The sequence below is a fragment of the Wasmannia auropunctata genome, unplaced genomic scaffold, assembly GCF_000956235.1.
Source record: "Wasmannia auropunctata unplaced genomic scaffold, wasmannia.A_1.0 LD336030.1, whole genome shotgun sequence".
In the NCBI taxonomy this organism is placed as follows: Eukaryota; Metazoa; Arthropoda; class Insecta; order Hymenoptera; family Formicidae; genus Wasmannia; species Wasmannia auropunctata.
The window spans coordinates 457,767-479,237 of NW_012026860.1; the positions used below are offsets into that span (position 1 = coordinate 457,767).

The 21,471-nt window shown below is 39.4% G+C and overlaps 1 protein-coding gene across 3 annotated transcripts in view; it reads left to right on the forward strand.

Moving 5' to 3' along the window:
* LOC105452538 (suppressor of lurcher protein 1) overlaps window positions 1–21,471 on the forward strand; it is a 222,279-nt gene that overhangs the window by 105,569 nt on the left and 95,239 nt on the right. For all 3 annotated transcript variants that reach the window (XM_011693729.1, XM_011693731.1, XM_011693730.1), the window contains 2 exons: window positions 4,301–4,512; window positions 5,779–5,853. In XM_011693729.1, the coding sequence (XP_011692031.1) occupies window positions 4,301–4,512; window positions 5,779–5,853 (287 nt within the window). The remainder of the gene's footprint in view (window positions 1–4,300; window positions 4,513–5,778; window positions 5,854–21,471) is intronic.

Below are 21,471 nucleotides of genomic sequence, written 5' to 3' on the forward strand. Positions count from 1 at the left end.
TTCCGCGATCGGTACTGTTCCTGAGTACTTAGGGTACGCGGGGCTGATGTTCCGTGTACTTACGGCATGCAAATCAGCGGGAGACTAGATACATTCGCGGTCGCCGACCCGAAGCGATCTGATGTATTATCAGTCCATGAATGAGAGATAGCCTCTTCCTGCGCGCGACTCCAAATTTTACGATCGTCAATACGTCAAATTGCTAATGCTTCAGATATTACTGACATAAATCTGCCAGGCAGTAATACTGCGAGCTTGACTACCGATCCTTTCAAGCTGGCTGCCATAGATTCCCCTGTCTCTCCGTTTTCCCTTGGTTAGTACCATTGAGAACGCGACAAGCCTGGACTTCGTATGCACACGCTGAAGATCAGAATATTTTTTCGAGCAAGTCCTATATATTTCATTTGAACCATATTTCATGTCGAGGTCTCTCTCTCTCTCGTGTTTTTTACATTTTTACATGTAGTTCGGTAAACTTCATATCCCTACGTTGGCCTACGAGCGCCACGAATACCTTACCAAGATATTTACGACGAATTCTACCGAATTGCGCCTCTATCGGTCTTTGTTAAGGATTTAAAGCCAGCTATACGAATTTAACGCACGAATTTCGCCTCTCGTTGTAATTAACTTCGCCGCAATACGATCTCGACTTGACAGCGATAGCGTACTTTTACGGGAATTCTCTCTTTTTAAATCTCAGTATGTGCCGGTTACACCTGACCTCTAAATCCTTTGAATACGGTGTGGACCACGATTCTACTTAACCCACATAAAGTTCCTCTCTGTGCGAAGACTTAGAGCTGAGAATGGTGATTGGGAGGTCGACTTGGAGAAACGAGAGGTGCCTGGGGACTTGCAGTTGCAGCGTGCAGGAGTTAATCCTTGATAAATCCTCGAACTCTGTCCTAATTCGGTATTGAGCTCCCTTAATTTCATTCCGTTAGTGACCTTTTAACTTTGAACTTTGAAATCAGAATCAATAATTTTTGCGATTATAAAAACTGCGCTAAAGATGCGTAAATAAATAGGTAATATCAAGGCAAGGCTTAAAAATTCTTACTTGGTTTTGTCATCAAATAATAACATTTTATGCGTAAATTGTATAATTATTTTCAAATAACTTATTCAGAAGAAAATTTAAAATTTAAATACAATTTTAAAAAATATTTTTTCAAATACTACACCACATGAGTACAAGGAATGCTACACTCATGAAATCTGAGAAAATTGAGAATATTTTATACAATGGGGCTAGGTCAAATAATACGAAAGCAAATATAATTTTCACAGCGAGTGTAGCGAGATATGAATAATAAGCAATTTTCAAATCGCATTATGCTATTACACAAATCTCTATGAAAGCAACATAGCTGAAAATAGAAAGAAAATACCATCCTGAAAATAACTAGCTTTCATATTCGCGCGTCTTTGGATAAAATAATTAAAAAGATTTAATAATTTTATTTTTTAAATAAAATCTACTTTTATATATATTATAATATATATGTGTATTAATATTATGTTTTATTTATAATATATTCACCTGACGTACGCAACAAGAAGAAATTAATAGTAAAAATTTTATAAAATCTTTTAAAGAGGTATACATGTATATTTTTCCATACACATATTACTGTCTAAATTTTTAAACTTTCTGCTTTATTTGGCGGTGGTTTTATTTTGTGAGTATGAAACTGGTACCAAATCTCGTTTAAACTTCACTTTATATTCTGTTTCGCACGTTCTATCAGGGTCCAGCTACAACCTGTAACATAGTGATTCACAAGCAATTTGCTGTCAATGCAGCAACCAGGACTTATTTTTATAACAAAATTTGTGATTTTTAAATAATTAATTTACATAACACTGTGTAATTTATTCACTTCCAAAATATTGGCAGATACGTATTTCTCAAATAATAATTCACGCCTCCAATCCTATATATTTGTAATAAAGACGGGTCTATCAAAAATATATAATAATGTAATAACGTATGTTGTTTTTTATGGAAATAATATTTATGATTCTTTACATAAAAATTGGACATATTCATGTCCTCATGAATACCGATGGATTCAACGATGTTTGTATAACGGGATAAATTGATGGACTCAATATTAGCTCTACGCTGACGTATTTATACGAAGTGGTTGTAGCGGATGAATGCTTTCACTGTAACGTCAAATCAGAGGAGAATACCCGAACCTGACCAAATAACATCGACTCACGCAATTATTTACTGTTCATGCTTTCATGAAACATCACTGTGTATGGTAAAATATGGTTGTAACTAGATTTTCATTTAATTTTTGTTTTATCAAAACTTTACACAATGATAATTATTTTTTAGTAAATGAAATCAATAACGTGACAATAAATAACTCGGAAAAAAAGATTTTATTTTATATTTGCAGAATGATGAGCTAGATGATTATCCTTTCTACAATGAGAAAATAAATTTATTATATAATCGCGGGGTCTTCGGTTAAACCTAGCATGAGGAAAAGAAAGATCCATTGAATTGAAAGACGATACGCGAAATACGGTCGACAAATCTGCGATCGATAACGTTAATTTATATCGTAGCCGATGGCACTTCCCTCCAAGACTGGTGGTAAAAATCTGTAAGAGCTCGGATAAGAGCTGAGAAATGCCTCCATATATCAACGTTAAGCCGCTCCGTCAGATGCACTCGGATATTATCGTGAATGGTGCTGATGGATACCGAGAGACTCCTCCATCTAGCACTCGATACACTCCTAGTCTACCCGAGTGCACGCTTATAGCACGCACGTATGCCGCTCGTTCGCTCATATAAAGTTATAGTTGAAAGAACTATCGATAATATCAACTATCGACAGTATCAATAATCCCTTCTTATGGATATAAGTAATGAATAATCCCTTACTATATGCATACGTTAACTTGCGAAAAGTTTAATAAAAAGAAAAAGAAGATGTAGAGCGGTTCTTTGTATCGCCATTCGATACTTCAACGTGCTTTCACGCTTGAATTCAAGTTTCCAAAGGTAAACGTTACTTTAACGATATTCATGGAATAGCCACTGAGACATAGTAGACGGAATAGGAATAAAATCGACGAGAGTAAAATGGAGTCGGCGATGGCCCGAAGTAAATCTTATTGAGCACTTGAACAATTCCGTGTACACACCCTGACGCTGCGCTAAATTAACTTTGATAGACGGATTTGCTTGCGTTCGCGTTGAGTTCACTTACGCGCACCACTAACTTCGTGGTTAAACTTTTCAATCTGAGTGTTTCAAACGGATTTGATATTTGCATCTCATTATAATGTTCATCTTCAAATCCGGTGATCGAAATTGGAAATAATCTTGTACCTCGGTTGAGATTCGCCGTAGATACAAAATATCTTACGGCGAAGAACGACGCTATCGTGCACGTGTAAGTGAGGTCAAAAGTCGCACGTGTAGGTTCACAGGCAAGGAAGCGGAACGGACAGGCGGGACAGGGGTGGCTCTTTAATCTCTGGCTCTTCCGACGATAATCTTTCTCTGCCAACGTAATTGCTTAACCCGTGCAAGTAATAAGGTTATCCCGTCTGCCGTCATCGATCAAGCCTTTAAATCGATTGGATCGGCGGCGATCTCGTCGGTGTAGTGCACGATTCCTAAGGCCGAAGGCATCGGAGATGTAATACTCTTCTTTGGTTCGATCAAGTGGAGTAGTTCGCGTACACGTATGGAACGAATCGTCGGTCGTCGAGACCTCTCTCCTTGGCCTGCCGCCCACAGCTCGTCTTGCTGGCGACGCCGTCCTTTGTCACTGTACACTCTTTCAGTTTCACCTTCAACCCCGCTGAACTGTCTCGCTTCCTCCTACCTCTAATCTCTTTTGTCTTCCCGTTTCGATCCTGTTTCCCCCTCGCTCGCGTTATCTAGACGAGCCGCAGAACTCAAAGCGGACTTAACATACCTTCGTTGTCGAGAATCTCAAGGACTCTCTCTCTCTCTCTCTCTCTCTCTCTCTCTCTCTTTATTCGCGCGTCCCATTTCGAGATCTAAATCTTTATAGAGGTAAACTTCCACAAAGTAAAGCTCTTTGACAGCTTTGACTTAGGGGACAACATTAAGGCAGCAAGATTACATTAACATAGATTTTATCTCAATGGATTCTTTATTTCTTTACTTCTTAACAGCGCAAGTGTCAATTAATTTAAAAGAGAATATTTCAATTTCTCAGAGCGGATTATTCGCGACTGAAGGTAATGTACCGATAAGTTGCCGGCTTCTAACGGAAAGCACATCCTGTTACAGTTGCCTGAATAGGGCGGATTTAATCAGGGTGCACGACGGTACGGATTCAGGGGCACCCACAATAGCCGTGCTCTGCAACCAGGGAACGGAAGTGGAAGTACTCAGCACAGGACCAGGTCTCTACGTCGAGTTCGTCGCTAATTCCGAGTGGCCGGGCCAGGGCTTCAAGGCGATGTTCCAATTCCAGCCATTGGACGATACGCTGCATCCTGGTCAGTAACGAACGACGATTACTCGTCGACATCACGAAAATCCATCCTTCCGACCATCCTTCAATCCCGCCACGGCCACATTCCTCTTTCTTCGGCAACGTCTCATCTCCTGCGATGTGTAAGACCGCGGCCATTGGTAACGTTTCCGCTCAGGTGAGTCTCTAAAGTCATGGGACGAGCCATTAAATTATCCATTGACTTGTTGAGCGCTGAGGAAGAGTTATAGAAATATCTTTTACATTTCACTCTGTGCTCAATCCAGATTGTCTCTCTTTCTCACTTATGCGGCAATTTTTTATTCTTGTGAAGACCAACAGCTTGGCAATAATCAACCTTTCTGCTTTTTATAAATCTCTTTTAATCATCAATGTCATATCATTATGAAAATTCTTGCTTCGTAAGCACAGAGATTTTCATATAACTCGTATCTTCATTAAAATATATTTACATCCTTCTAACAGACATAAATATATTTAAGTAATCGATTAAAAAAGAATAGTCATAGAGTCGAAAAGAAGTAGGCATTAAAAAAAAATTTAATTGATACTATTAAATTATTGAAGTATATATGCCAAGTTGCCGATCGGTAACTGTAGCTCGAAGTTCAAAAGCTCAACATAATGTGTCGCTATGTTGAAGCATGAAAGCGCCATGAAACAGAGCTTTTGCGAAGCTTTCCGGTAATGCTGGAGCTTTTCACAGTCGGCAAGGAAGAGCGTGAAGCTTTCCAGCAAACTGTAACACCCAGAGAGAAAGCTTACATTTCTCTGGCAATGTAGCACCTACTTTGCTTACTTGATAATCGATCAAATCATCCAACATTTTTCCAGACATATTTGGACTGTTTTTTAATTTTACCCATTGTCATTACTATATTTTTCGACATTGCCATTAATAGATATACAATAAAATGATAAATAAACATACAATATATTGATGATACCATGTGATAACTAAGTTTTCGACATATATCGTGTATCATCACAAGGCATTATTATCGATAAATGCCTTTGTTCATTATACAATTAATTTAGCAAATTTGATTAATACCGACATTCAATTATTACTTTGACAAAATCTAAAGGTTGACCGCTGGTATTCTCATTTTCAACAAGAATATACCCTAATGTATTTACAAGACAATGAATCATGCGGATAGAGCCTTTGTTCTATAGGTAGATTGGCCGCGGTCCATTGCATACGCAGCTCCCTGTTGTAATTAACGGCACTGTATATTCTAGGGATAATTACAATAATGTGTTTCAGAGTCGGACAAGGTCCCAGGGGCCGTTACGGGGAACCCCAAGTACTCGGTCATCGGACCAGCTGTCAGCGCTACTAGTAAGTATACATACATTGCATGCTGTGCGCGCGATTTATCACCTTTCTTAATCAATAATTGCCTCGCCGCGTCCCATGGCACTTTCTCCGCAAAAGATAAATTTCTGCAAGCTAAAGTACAAAATCGGGATTTTACCTTAAGGATGATAGGCATTAGCTTCGTTAAACGTAAAAAAGATACAGGAACGTCTACGCCGATAAGTGATACAGCTTACCAACTTGTATCGTAATAAATTTATTAGATCTGCTAGTTTCTTACAAAAAAAAAATTATTACACTCGCGGGACTTTTCAAGCGACTGAAATGTAATCTGAGAAACGTGACGTACAGTCTAGGAAACAAGATACCTCAATGTAAAATAAAATTTTACTTTAGATGTAACATACTTTTATGAAGTCTGAAAGAATAAGGGTAACATCAGTCCCCGGGGTATATGTCGTTGTTTAAAAGGATTATTTTGATGTCTTCAACATGAATGTCGGCGAATACGTGTAGAAATATGATTTTCCCCAGAGCCCTCAACACATAACTTCTCCGTAACGCAGCGGCGTATAAACTTTGTGAGTACTTTACGCTTGTAGAATCATCACCCGTATGTTACGGACGATGGTGAAAGCTCGACGGACTCCAAACTTTACGACTTTTTCATGAAAATAAGATGCTTGTCTTATATCCTAAATATTTGCCATAAATTTAGTTGAGCTCCTGTCGATGACTTAACTTCCGTTTGTTCGTGGCTCCGAATTCAAAATTCAACTTATTCCGTCTTTTATTGACATATACAAATAATATAGATGCAATTTGACAGTATTTGAATTACGATCATGTGGTTATCGTATTTTTATTATATTATATATTAATTATATAATTATTATATATTAATATATAATAAAATATGACAGCTAAAAGATATGTTAGATGTATATATACATCTAACACACACACAAAATACGCGCGCGCGCGTGCATATAATATTTTATATTAAATTCAATAATCAAGTTTTTCTCTTTTTCTAACAATAAGTTATAACATTTATATAAATTAAAAGTTTTTATATAGAAATCGCTTTCGATGCGCGTATATATGCTAATGTGGTCCTTTAACATTTAATTACATGCATTCAAATTATTCAAATACTTCCGGGCTTGATTCTAATCTCAATTTGTACGTGGGACTTGAGACCTCAACATGTTTACTCATGTAAATCTATCTCTTAATACGGGTGAACAACAACAGCTGCGGCGTACGTAGGAATGCGTGACAATGAGAACCTTTACCAGCACAACCGAATCATGAGGGTGCTCGAAGCTCGAATGGGAGCCTCCTATGAGACACCGAAGCTTATGAGGGCCGATCCTATCCTGTCTTTTAGACTCTCCTCCACACGATGTTTAGGGTTACCTTAAAATAATTATAATTAAACCGATGTACGATCTACCTGCTTTTATTCGCCAACGTGCTACGCTGTAGATATGCAAAGTTTGCATATCTACAGCGTTTGCATTAATATATTTTTATTGCGTTATCTTTGTGAAAAAAGTCGATTGATATTTAATCTTTTGTAATATTATATAACATCTGTCAGAGTAATATATAATGAGCAGTTTTTTTGAAAACATCTCAGCATTGAGATCGTCAAGGGATGAACTAATGGTCACGAGAGGAAGATTGAAATGTTTTCAAAGCGATATCGGTAGATTTCGATCACAGATCCGTGGCACGTTTGTGCACTAACTGTAATTACGTAAAGTGAGAATGAGCAATGTCGTCGTAGTAAGAGTGGGTTTCATTTACGTAATTGGTTGGTTACGTGAAAATATCGTCGGGGTTCGTACCGTGAAAACCTACCAAAGGCTAACTTCTGCGTATTCTCGCCTTTTTCTTCGTCTTTCTTTTTTAATCGAACGAGAACGAAACGAACGTCGATAAGGTAATTACCGTAGAAATTAAGTGCGCCGATAAATAGACGGTGGAAGTTGTTCTATCGGAAACGGATGGTCAAGTTTTCCAATTTTTTCACGCTTGACTGTGAGAGAAGGAACAAATTGCGTACTGGGACGGTATACACTGGGCGCAATAACGCGTGCATCCAGGATCACTTTATAGGTCCCTCGTACGGTGCTGTTTGCCGTACGACGCGGAATGAAGCGAATAAGCAATAAATAACGTCCGCGGACAAACTCGCGCGCGCGCGTCAACGAGGGTAATGTTCCGCTAAACGTATATACGCGTTAGCTCCCCCAAAAAATAACGTATTTCGTCGCAGATAATGTCAGCCGCGAGACGGTAAATTCTGATGGCTATGCCAGACCGCCGCCGCCGCCGCCGCCGCCGCGCCGCGCCGTCGCGTCGTATGGGGAGAAACCGTACGGCCGAGAGCCGCGTCGAGAATGCGAGAGAGAAACGAAACGGGAACGCGTACGAATGATGGATCGAAATTCTACAATTTTCTCACTCCGTTCGGGAAAGTGCTATGTATGTGCTATGCTCGCACGATGCTAACTTTGCAAACGACGTAACGTTGTTTCCCGGTATTTTACGCTCGTCTCCAAGCCGGAAAGTACGCTTTCCTGTGAAACTAATAATAACTTTCTGCAGTGCGCACGCTTTACACTTAAGATGTAAGTGTCGCAAACTTTCTACGACGTACCCAGTTGCGATAACAAATTTCCTTTACTACTATTAGAGCGATTTAATTGCCGATGAAATATCGTTCCTTCTGTCAAGGGCTAGAATAAAAAGATTCTTTTTTCCCGCGAGGATGATGAATGTTATCTAGACAGTAATATCGTATCGTGTCGTTATATAGTGTGATTGTAAAACTTTTTTTTTAAATTAAATCTCTTAAATTTATATCACACTTATATATATATATATATATATATATATATATGCGATGTCTTTTCCAGTTCGATCGATATTGATGCTACGTTTGTCGAATTTTAAAGAATCACGAATAACGGCTATCAATGAGTTCGATGATACGCGACATGCTATTTCGTAATTGCGATAATGTACCACAGCAATATTGGTAAACTCTAGATTGATGTGTCATTATGGCTCATAATTTATGAACGGAATGACAAATTTACATGGCCGTAAGTGGAGCGCAAGCACTCCAATTTTATATTCTTGAATATTCACGTTATTCATTAGCTATGAATATGTACGCTCGTCGTAGCGCATTGCACACGCATCTAGTTAAAAATATTCTACTAGCGTGCTGATCAGGTGTGCTGGTGTATGCATAACGGTAAATTTGCTACATAATGAATGGCACATTGATGTCGCACGGCCCAATCGCAGATATTGTTTGTCATACGCTAATTTATTGAACAGGTGGTCGCAAATATGTATATGATCAACGTTACGTTGTACATTGCAAGAGAAAAGAAACACTCTCTAGTATTTTCTGCGGAAAATTAGGACACCAATCAGTAACAGCGGTAACTGCTGCCGTGATTCACTGAGAATTCATCAACTGTGAATCGTGATTTTGGATATAGTTCATCTCCTTCAGTGTCCCCATTTAGGATTGTCATAAATCGTAACGTAATTGTGGGGAGATTCATGGTTGCTCTACATGAACATGTTAAATCGTTACACGCAAGCAAACGCGTCGTGTTAAAACGAGAGAGGTGATTACATCGTCAGTGATAAGAGAGAAAAAAGAGAGAGAAAGAGAGAGACATTGTTGTTGGACGTACGGACAATATAATACGTGCTATCCCATCACTAGGCTCTACCGACGACATCCAACAATGAGGTTTGATCATAATAACGTCGGTCATAAAACCGCGCGCCCACCTGCGTCTATGTGTCGGATGCAGAATGATCCACTCGAAACGAAACGACCTCGTATGATAAAGTGGGTACTAAACCGGCCGCGGTGAAAAAAACGAGACTTGTAGAATCCTATTATCGACACTTGTCCGGCGGACACTGCGTACACTACCGCCGAAATTTACGACGGAGCATTTTACCTTTTAACCCCCCCTCCTCCTCCCCTCCGTTTGCGAAAGTTTCTTCAAATTTCTTCCCCGCCATTATAGCAAGAATTATTACGATGTTCACGTGTAAACTACGGGAAAAGGATATAGAAGAGACATCAATTGATCGTAAAGAGTATTTATCAGCGAATTGTTTATCACTTTTTTTTCGAAGCGCTTAAATATTGTAAATAACTAATTTAAACGCAGGTTACATTTATCCCGTCAATGTCCAAATTGATTTGTGTATATTCCCTTGTCGTTTCTATTTGAATAATTGCTGCGATTCGCGCGCGGTTATATAGAAGGTACGCCGCAAAAGCTATTCATAAACATTATGCGATGAGCGGCATTAACATGTAGCTGCAGGGAATGCTCGCGCACCTCACTGCAGGAATCATACGGGATGCCGATAAATCGTCGTGACTGCAAGCAGTGGATCTTTTGCCGGCGAGCCGTCGATTCGGCGACTGGTTATCGATTTCTCCGGGTGTGCGGTCGGGATACCGAAATCGAGCGTTCCGAGGTAAGTCCCGGACTGTCGGAAATGTATAAGATCCATCTCGCGCGCTTTTCAGGGATTGACGTTGAAAGAGTCACGATTTACGTTAGCCCTTTTCTCCATGGAGAAAAGAGGAAGAGAGACGACGGGGAGACGGTGACCCCTCGGAAGCCGTAGAAATCTAATAGACCGCAAGCGAGGATGAGATATTGGTTCGGAGATCGGTCTCGATCGATGAAGCGTAACAGTACTTACCCTAGCGTATCGTGAAATTCGTATTCAACCCGTTCTTGCGGATACGGGACTTTCCCGATCGTTTTACCGCCTTGTCCGCGCACCTTGACGATTGAATTAACAGCATGAGCGAATCTAGCCTTTTGCACATCAATAGCGCGTGTCTTCTTCACTTTTTCTTCGATTTTTTGCGAATAAAAGATAAAAGGATAGATACAAAGTAATAATCAAGATGAGGTCCATTAATACGACTCGTAAAAGTGCACTGATAAAGGCGTTTACGCCACATTTCTATGTTTAATGAACTGTGCTATGAATTAAATTGCTACGAGAGAGAAGTTTACTGAGCAGAGCTGTATGCCATTTGCTGTTGATAAAGACAAACGAGTTTTCCGATTTGCGAGTCTGAAATTGGTCGCGTAAGCGTCGTGGCTATTCAACACTCACCACATCGATCATATTTTTTTCAGTATAATTGTATAATTGCTGATGACAAGTAAGTTTTCACACAAGATGGAAACTTATTTATTATACGTTATAATAAATGTTAAATATATTCGACCTATTTAAACTCGACGAATGAGTCTTAAAATTATGATGATTATTATTATTATTATTATTATTCTATTACATTATTATCAATTATCGCAATGCATTTAATAAAATGTGTTCAAACACTACAAAGGTTATTACATAATTGATTTGAAAAAGGGAACTAGAGACACTTGTCGATCATCGTAGAGGAAATCGTTGAGAAGATAGTTCAGTAAATAAATTTAGAAATGTAGAGACACACCTCGTAGAATCGTGATCATGGATTATTCCGACTAATGCCTCACTCGAGACTTAACCATTTTAAATATTACCATCAGAATGATTATTTTATACTGCTGTAGTTCATCCGATATGTGCTGGTAGTAGGTACGCGACATATTCCCGCATGTGTGGAGTAGCGACGAAGCCAGCGGACAATCAAAGGAACCCATATTAATTTTTCAACCGCTCCGACCTTTGAAAAAGATTCTTTTGCGTTTGCGCCGAGGATTTAAAGAATTCTCTATGGACCGGCACAGTTAAACAGTAAATAAATATTTTCTCTATTTGCGAGAGAGATAGAATTTGTGCGAATGTTTGCTAAAAAAAATTAAAAAAAAAAAAAAACATTACGAGAACTCGAATCGTACCAGTAGAAATATTGATTATATGATTTAGATACAATCCGGCCATTTTTTAATTTAATATTTTAAATTTATAGATAAACGTATTTAGAATGTGTGTTACGTGTGTTTAATTTACTTATTTCATATTTCTATTAATAAATGCCGCTGATAAAAAATTGGGCATATTAATGCAATCATAAAATCTGAGCTTTAGGGTGACACTTTCCAAAGTAATAAAGTCAATATTGGCTTCACAGTCCGTAGCAAATTTAGTTAATAATTTTTAATAGTACGCGCGCGTTATATCAGTGTTAATCTTGTTCTGAACTTTCTAATCTGCGGGGAAACGCCGGGAAGAAGCGTCGGTTGTGTGTCTTGGAGCACTGATAAAGCGTGCAGCCGTCCACTTCGTTGCACCCACTACTCTATAGCAACTTCGTGGCCACTTCATCTAAGCATTAAATTCACCGTCAAGATGCGGTGTGAAGTTTCTCCTATTCTATAGCGGACATAATATCGGGTTTGATTGTGCACTTTATCACGCATCACGCTCTCTCAAATTTAAATAGATATTTTTTTGACTTCCGAAAAATATCTAACTCGAAGGAACTGCCTCCATCCCTCCGTCTGACACGCGATAAAATATTTACGCTCACGCTACACGATTTCTCGATCATGAAAAAATCAGACTCTCTCGCGGGTAACCGGGCGGAGACGAGCGGGAAGAAAGAGTTAGGAAGAAGACGAAGTAAAGGCTCTCCGGAGAGGAAGTAAGGGTAGTAAGAAGCTCTCCGGAAGCCCGCGGATTTTGCCGGCAGCTTTTTCCGCGAACGAATACATTTATTACGAGCGCTTGTATCCGCGAGTTATTGCCACGTAATCTTCGTCTGCCCAAAGTTTGCGCTAAGGCTCGACGCTAACGTTCGCGTTTTTGCGGCGTTACCGCGGGAACGGTCCCGCAAAATAAAAGCCACCGTCACGACGCGACGGTCGTAACAATTATCATTAGTTGCACTCGTAGCCGCTTCGACGCGAAGGAGTAAGGGTGGCTTCACGAGAAGATGCAGCGCAAAACGCGTTTGGTAGTTTCTTTCATCACAAAGTCGTCATTCCGATAATTTCTTGGTATAAGAAACTGCTGCGACATTAAAGCACAGCGAACGTTCGATAATCAAAAAGCATCCCTTTTACCGCGGATGCTATTTGTTATTTGCCAAAGAGTTTGAGGTACTCCGCATTAAGTATATTGATTCAGCAATCTATGGTGATGCACATAACAAAAGTGATTCACATATAGATGATGCATGTGCATTATTACTTTATTACTATTGTTACTGTGGCTCATTCATGAATGGGAAATGTACGAAAGTAGAGAAACTTGTTATATTTGCAAATTAAAAAGTGCATTTGTTTTAACAATGTTATTGCATTTATAATGGAATCCTTGGAATGAAGTTTTTATTGAAAAAATATCTTTTAAATCAAAATTATTTATTGTGTTCTATATTTTTTCAAAGATTACAATAAAATATATCAAATTTATTTAATTTTACAATGGACAAAGTTATAGTGTAAATTTAATTTATTGTTACTGTATATAAATACTTTTCTTTTATGAATATATACGTTCCTATTAATTTATGCTTTTAAAAGATGAAAAAAATATCCTTTCCATTATTGGTTCATTAATTTTTTTGTTTTTTAAATTTAAATAACATTTATTTGCCAGAACAAGATAACTTTTGAAAAACAAAATGATATGTTCATAAGTTTTAATAAATATTTTTAAAGTCTTAAAAGAGCCTTTAAATTTTCGTTACAGAAAGATCGATTCAATACTGGTCGGAAAATCTATAGATGAAAGGAGATTGGCCATAGTTTCGGGACATCTTATATATCGTGACATTTTCTTTCAACCATTTGCTCTTTCAATTGTGTTCTCAAACGTAGAGTTTTGTCGTGATTTTATGATCACTATTTTAAGTTAAGAGGAGCGGAGGAATAAAAGTGTATCCCCGCTATTATAAAAGTTTGTAAAAACCGGATATTGCGAAGTTTAGCGAGGATGGCAAACAATGTTACGCAAACAGACACGATCCCCGCGTACTTTTATTAGACACAAATACATGCGTCGGTAATAAACATTCACAGTTTTTCAGTAATTGTGAGGATTAAAATTTTCTAGAGAACTAAAATATCTTAATAGAAATTTATTATTGAGAAGTTTTGAAAAATTTATCCGGGTTCTCTTCTCCTTTTTATTTTCTTCGCGCGCGCGCACGCACACATACACACATTTTATATTCCAAATTAAAATATCCCTGATACGCGTAATACAATTCGATGGTAAATCGCATTTTTTACTTTTCCAAATTTGAGACTTTTTGCGCGATCTAATTTGAAAGAGTAACTGTACGCAAATTATTGTTTGCAAGGACACTGACTAAACGTTACCGATCAATGTATAACGTGTATTACCCCTTAAAGTCAGCTAGAGCGACGGAAGGTAAGCGGAAACGCTCACGTGCACGACACGGCTTCGAAAACGGAAGTTTGAGGGATGATAGGGTGTTCAGCCTCGACAATTTCGAGGAAGTTGTGACAGTTTGTCTACGTCGCGCGGGTATCGAGGAAACTTAGCGGCACGAATAAGCTGTTTCACCGTGCGTCCTCGTCAGTTTTACCTTTTCAACTGAACGAAAAACTACAATAGCCAAACGAGCGTACTCAATATGAGAGCTTTTAAATCTGGATACTACGCGAAACGCTTAAAGTATTTCTACATTACAACGAACGTTTCGCTTCCGATATCTATATTTTTTTAAAGCGTAGGATTTATCGTTCGAAATAAGCTGCGCTTCGAGAGCAGTTCCTCGCACAATTATCCGCTTAACCTTTTACGACACACTGAATAAAAGTGTCGAAAAATTTTTTTTTTTACCATGAATAATGTGTGAACCATGAAACATTAAAATAGCGGTAAATTGAAAAGAGTTAATCGACACCGGGAAACTATCGGTAGGTCGGCTTTGTTTTTCGGCGCAGACCGCACCCCCGACCTGTCGGGAGCGGAGACGAATTTTGGAGCGATGCGCGATGCGCGGGGGAGACGGTCTGCTGTGATTGCTTCGACCGGAAGTACTTTCTGGGAGCGTAGAATGGATAACAGTCCAATAAAATCTAATTTAACCGGGGAGTACAAACTAGGGGATGATACATTTTGCGGTTGACTGACTCGAAGTTGCGGTGTAGCAGACGGAAAATAGAAACGGCAATGGAGTTGCCTGTACACACTACGTGCCGCTCTGTAGTTATACGTACGTTTCCACATTCACACACACGCGCACGCACACGCACATCCCCACGTGCGTGTGTATATTATATATTTACGATACGCGTGTATGTACACAACCATCGCGTGTACATGAGCGGTGCTGTTGTATGAGCGCCGCGTTGGATAGAAACGGTCGGCGGCGACTGCAGCAAGCCTCGTGGGAGCGCTAGCCGCTCGGATACGATTGTAATTGGCAAGCCCATATCCTCAACACGTAATATCCTCGCTCGCTATCCCGTACCCCGATCCGAGGTTCATTAATTCCTATTTCCGCCCGTCTACGTCCTTTCTATGAACTCGAGACTTCTGTCGATCGGTTTAACGGCGTTTTCCGTCGAAGCTCAAAAATATGTTTGCCGTTTTTCCCGTCAGCCTTTTCCCCTCATTTTTATCCTGCTCTCTCTCCTTTCCACCCCTGCCCCCTCTCGCTCTCGCGCAGTACTGCACGTCGTGAAAACGTCGTAAATCCGTTCTCGATGTTATTTCTCAAATATCGCTTGCCTCGGCTCGTGTATACTTCTCCGTCGTGCACGTCAAAACACGGTAAAGTCGTAAACCGTTTTCCGTCGTTTATTGGGCAGAGGACAGCGGAAGACTTAATCCGTTGAGCTCTGAGAGTGACTCACGTTTAATCTGCAGGTGTTGTATATATGTAATATTTTGCAATATAGACAGACTCTTGGTGTGGCAATTTTCCAGTTTTCCATCTATAAACTGCTATTAGTGATGCATTTTATAACAAATTACTTGTTCCTTTGTCGTGTCGTTAACAGCGTTACACATCGATTAGCAATAATTAACGCACAATTAACATTTTGTTTGGAGTACGCTCATTTTGTACCATTTTTGTTTGGAGAAACCGATACACGGATGCAAGCACCCGCAACGTTGCGATAGGTATCGATCGTTAATTACGCCAAAATTAATTTATACTCGATATTACACGAAATCCTTGTCGTCCTTCACGAGGTCCCTTGTCGTCCGTAATACGTCATTAACACCGCGATATAGCTGAAATTCATTACTACGCGAAAGTTAAATTATTGCTGGGCCATAATTACTTCGTAGCACCTAAACTATGGATAGCAAAAGGATTACTCCAGGTCCCTGCCGACCTAGTTATAGAAAGACTGTGGTGTTATACTTAATCTTCCTTAATGTTTTTAATTACACCATTATAATAATGCCTGTGATCCAACAAGTTATTAAAGAGGAAGATAATCTGTAGTTTTTATGAAGCTTTATATCTCAGGTCAGATAACCCTAAAAAATTGACTATGTTTGTAAAGAAATAAGATGTTAAATCACATCGATACCTAAACTGATGTAAAACATATGTCCGTAAGCGACGCCTTGTAACGCGATCGATGAAGAGGCACCGCGCCATATTCGCGCGTGATGTGCGGATATCTAAACGGAGGTGGTTGTTAATTCGCGCGCTGTCCTTTACTAATTCGTCGCACGGCCAAGTAGCACGACGAGGCAGGCTCGGCCAACGATCCCATTTTCGTCGAAGCTAACGCCGGGAATTGCGAGAGTCGGACCTCCCTGGCGTCATAGGACTTTCATGACTTTGGGGAAACACGCGTGCGCTTCCATAACGTAGGACGGTGGATTGTGGGGATCCCCCTCCTCGTCGAGCCGCGTGCTTACTCTGTACAGCCATGCATAACGTTTTGCATCCGCGGAAACGCTCACCCTTAGCCCCATGGGAAACTACGTCTCGTAAGAGACGTAGAGGACACGCGGAGGATCTCGCTAGCTGTCGCGCAGCGAGTGGAGAAAAAAGAGGAAGAGAGGCTAAAGGTAGGTATAGGGAAAAGCATAGCTTTAACAAGAAGGCAAAATGGAGTTATCGCAGGGCGTGGATGTAGAGAGGAACTTGAAGTAGGTTACGAGGGAGGGACTACTCGTCGTGTGCTCGAGGTACTTACGTTTGCCAACGTATTCAAGTTACTGAAACAAGAAATATTTCTCTCTCGCGTACGGACATAACGAAGGCCATTGAAATCTCTCCATGTATCACTGTTGTTTGTACATAATTGTCCGCGCTATATATTTGAACCGCAGAACTGTTATGGTTCTCTCTAATTACGTAAAGCTTTGAGATACATAATTGGACAGAGAAATTATATTAGTAACAGTAAATATATGTCGTACGATAAAATGAAAAATGCGTGCGTCCCATGCGAAATCAGCTGTGCATCGTACCAAAGTATACCGATAGATTCTTTTGTATAATGTAAAGGACTTTAATCAGGGAAGTCGAATTACGCAAAAGTACATGGTGAAAATATTGGCCGTATTAGATACCGATCGAGCAAGACTTATCGCATGCACCATGAACGGAATCGCGAGTAGGTAGGTTGGTTTACTTTGAGAATGACGCGCGCATTCATCTTGCACGCGGAAGAAAAGCCACGGTCGTTCGGGTCACGGGGGTACTTGTAAAAAAGTCTTGATTCCAGCATCCACGATTACGTGAACTGGAGCATCACGGAAAGTTTCTCTCTGGACCCTAGCCATGGATATTTACTCGAGTGTTCACTCGAGTGTCGCCCCTTAACTTAAACCGGCCGACCGCTAAGTAGCCCCGAATTAACGCTAATGGATATCGCGCTATGAAGTACTGCCACCGATAAAATTATAAAGTTTGCCGGAGATGGCCGGCGAGATGGAAGGGCGGAAGGCGGAGGGGAGAGGAGGAGTAGGAAAGTTCAGTGAGCAACGAAAGGTCCGAGAAGTGTAAAGAGGGAGACTTATAAATTTCTTGGACGGCAAGGGGAGAACGACAACTACGACATCGCGCGTTGGCCTACACTCGACTACGCGGCCGCAAGAGGTTTGGATAGAAAAGGAGCGCAGCACGGCTCGATGAGTACATTGGGAACGCGACTGTGATATATGTATGCGCTTGGTGGCTGCAAATGCGGTGCGGGTGAACCAAGAAGAGCGAGGCGACGCAACGCGGAGAAGGAGTGGCGAACGAAGAATCGCGCGGATGCGATGAAGGGAAGTTTCGGGCTGCGTTAAGTGGTAAAGGGTGGTGATTCCGTGCTCGCAAGAGGCACAGAGGCGGAGAAATGGAAGGGGATTATGGGCCGCGATGGCTCGACGTGTCACCCAGCTGAAAATTATGATTCTTCATTTAGCGCCGTGGCGCATTCTCGTTTCTTGCGGCACTTTTAAGGCTCTAGATCTGCGTTTACGGGACGTCTGCCATGTGTTGTTGTTACATGACACGATTTACCAAAGACGCCTGTAATGTAATAGTAACGTAGGAATGAAAATAAGAAACTCGATTATACGAGGAAACTTCTCACGATCCAAGCAGATAAATAAATAATCGAAAAAACATTATACGCTTTCATTTTTTATACACTTCATTTTTTTTTGTATTCGATACAATTTAGAGAAAAAAGTTATCGTATAAAAGTATAATCAGGGGGACAAGAATATTCGAAAAGATAAATGGATAAGTTTAAGAGGCAGGAAGAATGGGCCATCACGTGAGTACAATGTAAGAGAATTTTGCGAAGAAATGACATCTGAAGCTTGTAACAACGAAGCGAGGTAGAAACAACAGAGATTACGGCTTATAACGCGGCGACGTGCAATCTAAATGAAAATTATAACCCCTCGTTTAACATTAGAGCGTTTTCATATCTCTATTGTCTTTAAAGCTTACAATCTAAAGTTTATCGTCAGCGCTCTTTCCTGCAAGAGAACAATTCGATGTATGATACGTACACATAGTAGAAAGTGGCATAATTACAATATATAATACATGTATATCTTAAGAATGTGGGACGCTCATTTCAAAAAAATTTTCTGTTTTATTTTATATAACTGATATTGATAATTAAATAATTTGAAAAAATGCCGTTCTGTATTTTAACAGCAGAAAATTTATTTTTATTCTAAAAATGACTAAAACATAATCAATATATAACGGAATGTATACATGTAAGCTCTTGAGAACGTATAAATAAAATAAATGTACAGAGAATAAACGAAGCTTTGAAGCGGATAATCGGATAATGATTTCCGTTCGACTAGCATTTGAAAGCTCGACACTTATTCAAATTTCACAGAGGATTCACCAGCGTAGTTGCGTTCGTTAATGAGCACCGGCATGCTAAAAAGGACCGCACGAACCAGTCGAATTCCTGCATCGTGTTGCCAAGACTACTTAGTGGAAAACTATGTGCCAGACTATATCGTTGCATTTTCTACTTACGCGAGGATCACGGTTTTACGACGCAACGATGGCCATAAAATTGTCCCGCTTGTGGCTACGCTTGACACGAAAAATATATAGTCGCTCTTAAAATAAAAATTCTGAAATTGTCGTTTTTCTTTATATTACCTGCAGTATCGGGAAAAACAATTGTAACGCACAATATTGTTGCGAGAAACGGTAATGAGATGTGTGATTGTAGAAGAATTTAATCTGGTATCTAATTTAAATTTGGTACTGAACAAATTAATCAATAATTTTACGCGTGGATATTTGCGCGTATATATGCGTGCCTGCAATCTACATAAAGCATATTTTACGAATATTTTGTCTAGACAGGCCATGCCTGACCTTTTCTTCTTTGTATTTTCGCTCGTGGAGTAGGGTAAGATGTAAGAATATATCTTCTACCGTCGATACAAGTTCGTCAGGAAATGTCTCTCGGTCGCAGAGAATAAAATATGTAAATAGTGCATTGTGTGAATGTTATATAAAGTTCAAACTCAAAAGAAAAGTCATCAAAATATTCTCAAAAAATTAGGTCATATATACTGAAAGACTGATATGGATACTGAATAATTTTTAAAAGATAATGCATTTCAGTAATTTAATTTTAAATTAAATTTTGTATATTTTGTCCGTGATTAATTATTTTGTTTCATATAAAAACGATTTTGTTTTACAAAAAAATATGGAAACATATGGCAATGTACAATACTGAGGTATGTTATCAATAAATTGATCAACCGATTGAGTGATTGATGTTTTAGAATTTTATCAGATATCGTAAATGGGATAAAAACATATTACATTGTTTTTATATTTTATTAAATAAATATCTCCATGCAAGTGTGTAGCCGGTATACGTTATATAAATATATAAAGCTCCTCTTATAAAACATAGAAATATTTGTACCACTGAAAAAAATCCGTTCGCTTCTTCTCTTGCGAGCCGATCGTAACGCGAGTAACGAGTCGATCTATTAGCTCTCGCACGCAAGGAATAAAGTGTGCGCAGGTGTTCCTAGCGAAGCGTGAAAAGGGTATTTTCGTTAATTGCCGTGGCTTGGATAAAATAGATGCGTCCATTAACCGTTTTACTGGACCAAAATTCTGGTTACGCTTCTCTGCCGCATCCGAATCAATTGACACGGTGGATGACGGTCTAACGGGAATCACGTGCACGCGTTTAGTCGCGAGACGTGCGCGCGAGCGTGCGAGCGCATTTTTGCTGCAGCGCAAAGAAACGTTAATCTGCATGCCAGTGGCAGGAAATTGCATCTACTCGACACTGTCGAACGTGCGATACGAGATACGCGTAACGCATTCGATCGAGTTTTCCATGTTCACGAGCCGATCAATATCTACCTCACTGCGATCTATAATAACATCAAAAGGGTAGCACGTGGCTAATATAAGTGCGCGAGAATCGTTGCTCTATCAAGCGATGATTTTTCTTTCAAAGATACTTAGAGGCAAGTGCCTCTAGTTTTTTTCTAGAGGAGTTCGTGCTTCTAGAAAATACAATCGGTGTGCCAGGTTCACGAAGACAAAGTTCGTCACTTTATGTGCTGTTCGAAAGTGGAGTAAAGTACGTCTCCCCGTACTCTTCTCCTTTCCCCTTTCATTTTGCACGTTCCAATCAGCTCGATACTTTCGAAAGAGGATACAACAAGGAGGAAAAGCGAATGAAGCAGAGTAGTGGGTTTGACGTGATCCATCGCGATATTTTAGACACGACTCAGCGAGAAATGTTTGGCAATTTTTTTATCGAAAAGGAAAAATACGCGTTGCACCATCTACATTTGGTCATAATTTCAATATTAATTAAATTTTGTCTTGCATTTTTACGCATATTATTAGAATATATGCGAATATATAAAAGTTTAATGATCACTCTATATTTATGCGCGGCCAAAGTAATAAAGTACAGAATTAGATGTAAATTAAGTACATCTGACAGTTAATATCTTGTTTCATATCTTGAGAGGTACGTTATCTTATGAAGGACTTTCTTTTAACTTCCTCTTAAGCAAACAATTATTGGATTTGTTTTTTCAATAAAGCAAAAGAAATGAGAAAAGTAAGAAACAGAAAATGTAAAAATTTTATTTTGCATTTAATAAATAGATTAACTGTTTATATTGGCAGATATTAAT